The 12,666-nt window shown below is 40.5% G+C and overlaps 1 protein-coding gene across 2 annotated transcripts in view; it reads left to right on the plus strand.

Annotated features, from left to right (window-relative positions):
- The window catches only part of LARGE1 (LARGE xylosyl- and glucuronyltransferase 1), a 276,230-nt gene that overhangs the window by 127,899 nt on the left and 135,665 nt on the right, over positions 1-12,666 (plus strand). For both annotated transcript variants that reach the window (XM_064702500.1, XM_064702499.1), the window contains one exon: positions 7,644-7,927. In XM_064702500.1, the coding sequence (XP_064558570.1) occupies positions 7,644-7,927 (284 nt within the window). The remainder of the gene's footprint in view (positions 1-7,643; positions 7,928-12,666) is intronic.

Genomic DNA, 12,666 nt, shown 5'->3' on the forward strand with positions numbered 1-12,666 from the left:
TCTGCAGTTCTGCAGCATGATGCCATCACTGATGGTACAACTGCAAAGCCTTTCTGCAGCACAACCCCTTCCCCATTTTGCGTGCAGAGCAAATGCAGCAGTGCAGAAAAAGTGGTTCTTGAACCCCTCCATTTAGTTAATTTAAGAGACTGGAAGTTGTGTCATGAACAAGGCAGGGGACAACTTTGTAATTTATGAAGTCAAATTTGCCCTGAGGAATTGTTTCTGTCTCTACCACCGACTTCATTACATGGTGTTCATAAAACAATGATATTGCAAGTGGCTGCTAAGTACTTTTCCCCACATTTCCTGGATTTCCAACTTGCAGACTCCTTCATTACAGAAATGTTAAGCTTATAACTGTTGTATATGTAGCTGTCCTCTGAAAAATTGGAATGCAGAAAAGGTGATTATTTGTTGAAAAACTGTATCAGACCCATCTCAGCTGTGCATCCGAAAATGCTATTTTCTGTGAGTGTTAAGGACTCCACAACTTCTTGCTTGACTGTAAAAGAGGGACTGACAGTACCACCTTTCCTTTAAAAACTTTTTAAAAGACATCACTGATCCCTGTGCTGTGCTAAGATGGATAGTAATGAACATCATAGGCAAGTGAGGGAATAAATAAGTCTTTTTTTCATAACAGGATGATAGGTATGTGTGGTCATAAACAGAATGATGAGCTGAAACAACCTGCTAAATAGCTATGATCACCATCCATCCTCTGCACACAATGATGCTGATATTCTTTGGAAATAAAGTGGTGATCATGCAGGATCCTGTCAGCAAACACAAGGGAATGACAGCAAAGATTGAACAGGAGACCATCATTCTCACATTTCCAAACTTGTAAGTGTTTGACTTCAGAAGATGCTTGACCCTGGCTGGACACCAAGTACCAAAGCTGCACTGTCATTTTCCCTCTTCAGCTCCACAGGGAGAGAAAATATAATGAAGAGTTCATGGGTCAAGACAAGAACAGAAGGAGGTCAGTCACCAATTACTGTCACAGGCAAAACAGAGCTCAACTCAGGAAAATTAATTTTTTTTATTACCAATCAAATGAGATAGGGTAGTGAGAAATAAAACTCAATCTAAAAAGCCCACTTAATTTTCCACCTTCTTCCCAAATTAAATTTACTCCTGATTTTCTCTCCCTTTTTTCTTGTAATGGTGCAGGAAAACAGGGAATGAGGCTTGCGGTCAGTTCACCACATGTGATCTCCTTGCTCCTCACACTGTTCCCCTACTTCAATGTGGAGTCCCTCCCATGGGACATAGCCCTCCACAAAGTTCTTTCAAGAGAGTCCTTCCCATAGGCTGCAGTTGTTCATAAATTGCTACAGCATGGATCTGTCCCATGGGATACAGTCCTTCAGGAACACACTGCTCCAGGGTGATGCCCCTACCCTGGAGGCGTCACAAGTCCCACCAGCAAGCGTGCTCCAGGGTGGGCTTCCCCACAAGGTTACAGCCTCCCTTGGGCATCCACTTGCTCTGGCATATGGTCCTCCTGTGGACCTCCATGAACTGCAGTGGCACATCAGCCTCACCACGGTCTTCCCACAGCTGCAGGGAGATCTTAGCTCTGAACCTGGAGCACCTCCCTTCTGCACTGACCTTGGTACCTGCAAAGTTGTTCCTGTCCTGTATTCTCACTCCTCTCCTCTGGCTACGATTGCTTCTGCGTGGTGACTTCTTACCCTTCTTTGTGGTCAGCCCTTAGGCAACCACTGCTTGTGATGGGCTCAGCCTTGGCCAGCAACAGGTCCATGTTGGAGCCATCCAGCATTGGCTCTCCAGGACATGGGGAAAGCTTCCAGGAGCTTCACACAGAGGCTGCCCGTGGAACCCCTCTGCTGCCAAAATTGGCCAAGCAAAGTCAATGCACTTGGCAAGTCTGGTGTTCTGTGGGTGAAGGTTTTTTTGTATGATATGTTTAATTTCTGAATCCACTGCTTGTAGAGGGCTATTTTGTTCAAGGAAAGGACACTCAGAAAGTCATTTCCCTGTATATGAATAGCAGACAATAACGTGATTCTTTAAGTAAGGCTCACCTTCAGTGGAATTGACTGGTTCAGGTTTGGGTTCAATAAACCATGTTAATGTATTCTTAAGTACCCTTAACAGCAGTGGAATTGAACACAAATTTAGTACTTCAAGAATTGTTGAAGTTCTTAAGTGCAATTAGTATTGACTGAGTCCAAGCCTGATGGGTTGATTGGCATCTCCAGTGCAAGCAGCCTCTCCTAAGTAATAACAGGTAACTTAACACGTGTTGTCCATGCCAGATCCTGAGAAGGACTTAATAGTGATGGGGAGAAGTTCTTCTCTTGGAGCTGAGGAAACTTGTTTGGACTGTATGAAAAGGCTTCTTGTTACTTCTTGTGATCTGTCAAGTGGACATCAGCCTTCAGTGCACTTACTGTGACATCTTTCAGTGTTACAAGTTTCTGCCTCTGACATGTGAAAAGCAGGAGCTTTTCATTGGTTCATATCATGTTAGGATGAAGAAGTTCTGTGCTTACAGACCTGAAGTAAATTGCTTGGACTATGTTTCCCTGTTAAAATGGTTGTTCAGGCAAGGTTTTCTACTTCCAGCTGAGATCACACTGCAGTGTTCCACAAAAAGTTGTTAGAGAAAAAATTGATAAGTGTGAGAATAGGTACTTTGGGATGCCTTAGCACCTACTCATGGAGGCACATATCTAAAGTACCAAAGTGTCAGCAGAAAGAACTTCATTCATAGCTGCCCAGATAGCCAGGACCTACCAGAGCAGCCAGCTGAGCAGCAGTGCATGGAGTACTAAGATGTTGGGTGATTAAAGCTGAGCTAGAACTCCAGAATAGAAAGGATAGTTTATCTGCTTACACCAGGCTTTTATGTCTCTGTAGCCTGACTGCAGTCTTATTTTTTTTTTTACATTAGAGTCCATGGAGTTCTACACTCCACTCTCCAAAAAATAATGGTGCAATGAACTTGAAATGATTTTGAGCCCTTATCAGGGGGAGAGTAATGAGCATGGTTGCCTGCTATCCCATTTCTTTCTGCAAAATACTGGCTTTTGGTTAAAATTCTTATGCTTCAGAGTGGGCAGAGATAATGTGAATTTTCAAATGTTGACAAATGTGAAATGGAAGCATATCTTGTATCTATAGTCAGACTGAAACACTGTCTCTGGGCATCATAACTTCCTCTTACCTAAGGAGCAGCCTAGAGTTCAGTGCCATTAGTTTGTTTTAAAGGCATTGGATTCCACTAGGCAGGGTATGAGTAATGGCTGAAACATATAGAAACCTCTACACCTTGTCAAGATGTCAAAACACACGTAGTTTGTGCCTTCTAACAAACAAAATGTATAGTTTTTAAAACCCCTCCCAAAACATGCTCCATAATTTTATGGGCCTCAGTTCCTAACACAATTGTAAGCATTTTAATTCATATCAGGGTTGTCTGGAAAACTTGGGATGCCTGCTTCTGCATTTTTCTTCTCTGAATCTGAGAAAATTTTACTTTCCTACACTCTGCTTCTTTCTCTATTAACCAGGTAACCCTTGGATAAATGTTTTTTTTTTCTCTGTGCCTCTTCCCTTGGCGACTTTCCAATGCCACTGGGTCCTTTTCAGAACTATCACCTCTCCCAAGTCTGGTAACTACAAAACAAGGAACTTGGCTTTAATGCCTGTCCTTTAAGTTCTCTATGTAAGAAAGAAAATGCCACCAGTTCAGTCCTTCTCCTTTCAAATTAATTTTGCTGGATTGCTTTCTGATTGCTTTATTTTGTCCAGTGTCCTAGGCATTCTGCTTAAGTTAGTATTAAATGAAATCTGTTACCTTAAATTCAAGTGATTTCCTATATGTAGAAAGATTCAATAATCCACAGAATTCACAACTTACATATTGTCAAGTTTTCTGAATTGTTGGACCTAGTGTGAGAATAAGTCATTGACTGCTGTCAACCATGAAATAATTATTCACTTTGTGTTTGGGTTTGTTTTGTCGACAGTGGAATTTTGCAGTTCTTTGTAGGTACTGTTGCATTAGCACAAGTCTGAAGTAAAAGTCTTGACACAGGAAAAAAAACAACTAAAGTTGAAAACTGAAACTGCCAAAGTTCAAAAATAGAGCAATAACCCCAAATGAATAATAAAAATAATAGCTGTATTATTATTTATTACACCATTTAAAAGTACACTACTTGCTTCAGAGCACAGTAATGTTCCTTGTAGTGCACCCTGGGACATCTTCAGTCCCAAAGTCACACAGACCTCGTTATGTGTTATGTTATTTTATTTTGATTTAGATTAGATAAAAAGTGCCTAGACATCAGCTCAGAGCATTCTGCCAGTTGCTAAAAACTATAAAATTGAAGTGCAGTGCTATCAGTTTAACTCTTCTACCAAGCAACACATACAATCAAACGTCAGTGGTCCCTAACATTAATCCACTTACTCCTTCTTCAGAGATGAGATGAAACACACAGAACTAAATCAAATAGTATCTTGCCACCAGCCTTGCCAGCCTCAGATGTGCAAAAATTATGAGTTATGCGATCTCTGAATTTATTAAAAATATTACTTTATTTCTGAGTATTAAGATCAAACTCTGTTCACTTCTGGCTTTATAATTTTATTTCACATGGGTCCTGGAATTGTCATGTTGTCTTTTGCAGCAGAGAGCTAGGATGTGAAAATATACCTAGTACATGATACACCTGAGAACAGTGAGCAGTATTAATAACAAAACATGACTTGTCCAGTTGTACGAACTCAGAAGAGATAATTTCAGAAAATATCTTGGACTTAGCAACTTGTAATAAAACACAGATAATTTATGTAGTAAATCAGTGCATTTCAACAGTTGTACATTTCAGATGAAGAGTCTAGCTAGCTAATTCCTGAGAGGATTTCCTTACTCCTTTTACATACCAGCAGAAATATTTGCTACTGAGAGAAAAGTAGTGGAGTTACTGGCGCTTAAAGCCAAGGCTGCATAAACACTGGGCTGGCCTCATAGCTGCTGCAACTTCAGTCTGAGGCAGCAAGGTGATATTTTCTTTCAGTCCCTTTCTCAGTCTATGCTATTTCTTCTAAATACTATGTAGAAACAGTTGAACTTTTCTGGTCACTATATCTGCAATTGTTCAGATGTATAAAATGGTATCCTTTTCTAAAAGATAAAAATTTTAAAAGTTTTAATTTTGGGAAAGCAGCATTTATGATCTAATGATTTATGTCTCTAGAATAGGTAAATATATATTTAATTTTTTTCCATATTTTGAAATGTTGATGAATGTTGTTCTGAGATTCACTTCCATACCTTGCTGCCTTTTCTGGTAATTATTTGAAGCTAGCAGAATTCAGTGACTAAGGCAGGAAGCAATGAGTTAGTATCTGTGTTGGCTGGATGTTCACCAAGTGAGGAGTTAAGATAGCCAGTGAAGTCCTTGGCTGGCTAGATTTGCAGTGTAGTTGTGTATCTGGTGATAACACAGGTTGGTTGTTCTGTGGGTGAGAAAAGGTGCTGTTTTTCTTTTTATCTGAGAGTGTCTACAGAATACACTCTTGCTGCCCAGTAATGGGGATGCAATAGAATCACAACCAAATGAGCCTTAGTTGCCTTAATTTGAGTATCAGCAGCTGAGAAATAACACAATTTCAGTTCCAGGCCCTCCAAACTTGCTGGAGAAAGATAACTCAGTATTCTATTGCATGTCTAATTGTAGCATGGCTCTGTTCTTTATGTTGACATTTCTCTGTTGATGCACCCATTATTTTCAGACTTATCAAGTATCTCATTAAATTTTGAATTAACTATTTGCTGGAGCATTCAAGTTTCAACATGTCAGTGGCCAAACTCCAGAATTTGTCTTGAGACAAATTGTTTTTCAGTCTCAGATTTATCCATAACCGTTGCTAATGATAAATTAATAAATTACAATATTTTTGTAGAAGATAGCCTGCAAGAAATGCAAGATATTCTATCCCGATGATGATGAAAATCAAGATAATGATTTATATACATAACAGGAAGTGTGTACACCTCTATAACTCAACAATGTGAATTAGAATTGAGGATTTGATTTCCTTACCAGTTTTTTCATGAAGTCAATTCAGAGGACTGCTCATCATTCATGTTAATGTGAAACAATGAAAAAGAACAAGCAATGAACAGGTCTTTATAGTAGGGAGATAGTTTTGAGTCGGTAGGTGAAAAAATATACTTTTTAGGGAGAATTTATAAACAATAACTGCATGGTTTCCATTTTATACACCACTCAGGCTGTTACTTGTTTGATAAAACCAATGAGACTGTATGCGCTGGAAAAATCATTAAATACCAGTCGTGTCCCTGTACTTGGCACTGATGAGGTCACACCTTGAATCCTGCTTTCAGTTCTGGGTATTGAGGTGCTGGAGCATATCCAGAGAAGAGCTGTGTAGCTGGGGAAGGGTCTGGAGCACAAGTCCCATGAGGAGACACTGAGGGAGCTGGAGGGGCTTACCCTGGAGATGTGGAGGCTTAGGGGAGACCTTTTGCTCTCTAAAACTGCCTTAAATGAGAGTGTAGGCATGTGAGGGTTGTCCTCTTCTTACAGGCAACAAGTGGCAGGATGAGATGAAATGACTTCAAGTTGTGCCACAGAAGATTTTATTGAATGTTAGGAAAAAATGACCTAATGGTCAGGCATTGGAATAGGCTGTTCAGGCAAATGGTAAAAGCACAATCCCTGGAAGTGTTCAAAAAATGTGTATGTGGATATGGGCCTGGTTTAATGGTGAACATGTTGGTGCTGGATTAGCAGTTGGACTCATTGACCTTAGAGATTTTTTTCAATCTTACAGTTCTATAATTTTGTGATTTAATACATGCAAGTAGAAAGTTACATCAGAGAAATACTTTAGTGTAAGACACATATCATCACTGCAAAGGAATTTCTTCCTAATTGTGACACTGTGGATAACTCTCACTGTGTTTTGCTTTGCTTCAATTTGATTTTCATTAAACATTTTTGAGACACTTTACTTGAAGGTGTTGAATTGAACCTTTTTAATTTTTTTTTGAAAATTCCACTGAGTCTTTTTAAGCCAGAATACTTTCCAGAATTTGGGCCACATGTGTATTGAACATTTTTACCTTGAACCTCTTATTTTTCAGCAAGCACATAATACTATGTTGGTGAATAAAACCCATCTGTTTCACACATGTGAATCAGCTGGGGCTACTGTTTGGCACAAAATGGTTGCCAAAATGCTGTCATTTGACTGCGGAGGAAGTGGGAATAGCAAAATTATTTCATCTTGCATACATTTCTAAAATATATTTAACTGTATATTAATTGCTTTTGAATTAAATCCTAATGTTCTTGACTGTCTTCCCAGACTAGAGACTGGCAGGCAGCCCTATGAGAACAAAGAAACACATGCTTATCTTTTGGTGTGATTTGAAAATTAGTAGGACCTGTAGCTCGTGGAATTCAGCATTTGTCCAAGTTTACCGTGCACTTAAGCATGGCTTGGGAGTGCCAAGTGTGCATAAAACATGGCTGTATGTGAAGCGCATCTCTGCCTCACAACACCAGTGTTAGAGGAAGATGCAGCTGGCGTGTTCTGACAGAATGCTCTGTTTCCTTGCGGTGCAGATGGGAAGCCGGTGTCGCTGTCCCCGCTGGAGTCGCAGCCGCACAGCCCTCGGTACACGGCGTCGAGCCTGGAGGTGCGCGTGCGGGAGGTGGAGGAGGAGAACCGCGCGCTGCGCAAGCAGCTCAGCCTGGCCCAGGCCCGGGGCCCCGTGCACCGCCGCGCCAACCACTCAAAGACCTACTCCATGGAGGAGGGCACGGGCGACAGCGAGAGCCTGCGGGCTGGCATTGTGGCGGGGAACAGCTCCGAGTGCGGCCAGCAGCCCGTGGTGGAGAAGTGTGAGGTAAATATGCCAAAGGAACGTGCCAGAAGCAAAGCTTGGTAGATGTGGTCCCTTAAGGACATTGCAGATCCCCATTTCCTTCCTCTGAAACATTTTCCTCCAAAACCAGTGTCTTAAAGTCTGCTGCGTGCAACTTTTCGGATAATTTTTTATTATTCTTTTTAAAAAAGCCTTTAATGCATTTGTCATCAGAATATCTTCTGAGTTATTATTTCATCACAGCGTTTTGTCTTTTTCGTTCTTGTGTCCCCGAACCTGATATAAAAATCAAAGCCTTGCTTCTAGCTGACTTCGCTACAGCTCTGCAGATAGAGACCTGTGGCGAACTGACCCTGTGTATTTTAAATAATAATGAGTCCAGAGTGCTTAGAAAAGCCTTATTTCTTTGTTTCTGTGCCTATATTGAAACAGTTCAGGGTTCACGGAGCCAGCCTGTGCTTTTGACTCACTTTGAGGAGTGTATCTGGATGTTGCTGTGGGAGCAGGTCCTTTGTGTGAGCCGTGCACTTGTGCTGTGCTTGGCTGCAGGAACAGGCAATCTGCTTCTGAGACCGTTTTGGTGTGGTTGGTCTGGTTTGGTTTCCCCCATTTTATGGCAGTGCTTCTGTGGATGTCATCCAGATACTTAGTTGTGAGATGTCTGAATGATGACAGGTCCAAATATGAATAGATCCAAAACAGAAAGTCTCGCTTAAAGGCCTTGTGCCAATCTCAGCTGATAAAGTTATCAAAAATGACTTCCTCCGTTTATTTCTACAAAGAGGGTAATACCATATCACCTTCTGTCTTGCTTGCTGCCACTTGGAAGATAAAAGTTGAAAGAAAATTGGTGCAAAAGGAAAAAGAAATCCTAACTTAATATAAATTCTGTTCAATGAGAAAATATCAAACACAGTTTGAAAATGAACTGCTGCTTTCCAGTTGGATATCTTTGTCCAACAGTGTAGAAAAAAGGAAACAATGTTATTGTAAGGAGAGGGAAGAGGAGGTTTTTGTTTTTCATTTTCCCTCCTCCACATAATGAGGGCCTGATTTCCTCAGTGTGAGATTTTTGGCATTTCTTTTAATCAGACCATCAATCAGCAAACCTCACTTTTCCCTTATCATTATATTAAGGAGTGATGAGCTGAATCTCAGTTCTTGGTTGTTCAATGTACCAACCAATCTAGGACACAAAAACAGTAGCTTAAAGTAGGGATAGTTTAAGAGGCCTTACAGTTTATAATGTGTTTTGCCAATGAGTTTGCTTGCTCAGTGGGGTTTAGCACTCTGCTGGAGGCAATGCTTGTATAAAATATGAAATCTCACATTATTTGCCATCCCCCTATTTCACTGCATGCTGTTTTGATCTCAACTTCTTACTCTTCTCTTAAGGAATTCAGTCAGTAACTCAGTTATAGCAATGGAAGTGAAAATGAAACTTCCCTATTGCCAGATTTGCCAAGGGTCTCATCATTTATCCTGTTAGTGTAGATTCTTGTCTTGTTTGTGTGAGGGGCATCTTGATGCCTTTCATTCTCTGGTTCTTTTCTGTGTTTCAGATGTGTAAACAAAGGGGTTTTTTAGGTTCTGACCCTGGAATAGATCACAGCAAGAGTTGACAAATTGGGTAGTGAAAAACAAAGGTTCTTAGGAAGAAGACTCTTGCTCTGGTGGAGACTACGAGTGCCAGGAATGGGTTGTTCATTTCATTGAGTCTGTTCTTAGAGATTTACTGGTGATAACATTTCACAATCTAATTTGGGAAGGTCTTTAATGGTGATTAAAACATTTGAAAATGCAGTTACAATGAATGAACATTAAATCTCTGATAAAGCATCATCTATGTGATGGTAATTGTGATCTATATCAAATAGCTGTGGTTTTGTTGCATTCCAGCCACAGCTTTCAACTCTTGCATCACAGGAGAGTTCTTCTGATACTTTAAAATGGACCAGCATTATACTGCAAAAAAATATCAGACCCCCAGACAAGGGACTTCTCCCTTGAGCGAGCAGATGCCCATCATGCCTTCCCAGGAGCAGACCATTTGAACACAAACCTTGGAAATATGAGTAAGCATAGTCCTTACACAGATGTCAGAAGTAACAACAGGCTTCAGAAGGAGAGCATAATGCCAGTGGAAGTTAACAGAATTGTATGCCTTTTCCTTACAGTGTTATCCCACTGTCTTTCCAGCTTGTGCGTCCCTAAACTGAGCATTTACTTGAATTGTGTATTTCTAAATATTTTTGAAAGATGTTATATATTAGGAAATTGATAATTAGCAGTATAGCATTTAATGGCTTAGCAAGATACTTAACATTTAAAGCATTTTAGAGGCATATTTGTATTGTTCCTGTTCTCAACAGTATTGTTCAGTAGGGTTAAGTGTGTAGTGCTCCACAGCCATCAAAAACAGATCCTCACCAACATCAGCAGTGTAACACATGTAAAGCAGATTTTATCTGCCACTGGGGAAAAAAACCCCTGGAAACAAACACAAGTATTTTGTAACATACTTGTAATATCTCTTAATCACATTCAACAGTTATTTATGAAGGATTAAATATCTACAATGGAAAGTCTACTGGAAAATTACTGAGGTATGAAATGTCTTACCAAAGATTATTTTTAACTAAAAGGACTAATACAGGTTTTTTAAACTCAATATTTCAACATTCCAAAAAGTAGCCCAAGGAGAAAAAATAGTTATGCATGCTTATCTACGCACTGTATACTCCTCATCAGTATGGATCTGGGGCCCAGTTCTTCATGTAGAAGAACTGGGTTTTGGATATTTTCTTCACATTAATATTATGCCAGAACATGAAGTACTGCATTTAGAGGCAGGCTTTTCCTGGTGTGTAGTGGCTGAGGTAAGAGTTTTGAGCTACATTAGCGTATACCTTGCTATGACTTAAACTCCCTTTCCTAAAGAAGCTTAGCTTCCTTAAGTACCTTGAAGCACCTACGCCTGAGTGCTTCCTAAACTATTTACAATTAAAAATAGTTCAGTTGATGTCCCTGATCCTCAGCCTGTAGGGAGAATGTTGTGATGCACTTCCACAGTGTTTTGATTACCTCTTCATATCTCTGTGTATAAACAGAGGAAGAATTCATTGACTCTGTATCGTCAGGCGTATCATCATTTCATTTGTTGCTGCAGTGAGTTACATTATCCAAAAGCATCTCCAGTGAATGACCTGAGTCCAAACTGCTGCAACAAATGGTGAGCACATCCATCACTCACTTAGAAGAGAGCATTGTAGGAAGATGGACACTTTGAATGGTCAGTTTGGTCCTGCAGTGATTTTGAAATATCCAGGCTAGAGTGTAACTAGTGTTATCTAAAACTGCCATGGAATGCCAACAGTAAAGGGGCAAGTGTAACATGCAGAGCCTTGTGTGAGAAGTTTGGTGGGACATGTTGAGCCAAACAGGCAGGCTGACACTTGCAGTGGAAGTTGGAGCATTCTTTGGTCCTGTGGCTTTAGTCCTTGGTGTTAGCTGCAGTCTGGAGGTTGTGTGAATCACAGTGGCCAGCTCTGGTGGGATGGGGGATACACTCTTCCAGCCATCTGCTGATGGATAAAAGGAGTTTGGGAGAAGTGTCAATTTTCAAAATCTGAGAGGTGATGCTTACAGTAGTATGCTCAGGAGGGTGCAAGTTCTTTCAAGTGCTTATTACAGCCATATCTTGCCAGAATCTGGGTACAGCCAGCTGCTCTCAATCCAAACATGCATTTGGAACAAGAGTGGAGAAAACTGGAAATAATGTTTTTCCCCTTGAGATGCAAACATCTGCAGGCAGTTCCGGCTGATAACTTCATTTGGCTTATCTGTTTTTCCACTGACTTTGTTTAACAGTTAAACAACAAGAGAGAGGAAAGTTGATCAAGGAAAGGAGAGGAATAGACTGAGCCTTGAAGCATGCTGCAGGAAAAAAAACTTGGAAAGAAAAGGTCTTGATTTCTCTTCTCTTTGAGGATTATTGCTCTGTTGTTTAACTGATTGCAGGCAGGAATAGAAGTGATATGTAATATCAAACACCACAGAGAGGCTGAGCAGAAGGTACATGGATGCCTGTGTCTCTGTGCTGGAAGAGAGCATTCAGAAGCGTAGTGTGCTGCTCTCACTGTGTCCTGGCTGAAGCAGCATCCAAGGCAACAGCAGCTACTAGAAGACAGCAAGGAATGCATGCTTTCAATTCTGAAACAAACTGATTTATAAAAGGACAACAGATGTGGGCAAGAACTTGACAGAATAAATTCTGATTTGGAGGGAAGTTGTAAGGTAGAGAGAGTGGCTTTGAGAGCTTTTCTGGTAAGTGTAGGTGGTATAAAACAATGATGACTGTATATGACAGTGCTATTCTGTGGAAACCCCTAAAATGTTTGTTTCTGGTCTAGTGCTTTCAGGTGAATGTTTAAAGCAAGGGTGAAACTGTTGTCTGTTAATTTGATTTTAATTGGCAATAGAGCCTTCCTGAGGGGAAGGATTTTAGGTCTTCCAGAAGCCTGGGAGGGGAACCAGGTGACAATGAGAGAGGAGGCAGTTCATGTAGGATCAGGAATCAGTGCACCCACAGCAACCCATGCCAATGAGTACATTACAGACTCCTGCTGTAATAAAAGTCATTAATAAGCAGTCTCTGTTCCCCCCTCTTATCACAAGAGAGGAACACAATCAATTTTTACCAAGTGTTGAGTGTGCTCGGCTCCCATTGACTTTAACATAAAGTGCTAATACCTCACAGA

This window comes from Zonotrichia leucophrys, chromosome 1A (genome assembly GCF_028769735.1).
Source record: "Zonotrichia leucophrys gambelii isolate GWCS_2022_RI chromosome 1A, RI_Zleu_2.0, whole genome shotgun sequence".
NCBI lineage: Eukaryota > Metazoa > Chordata > Aves > Passeriformes > Passerellidae > Zonotrichia > Zonotrichia leucophrys.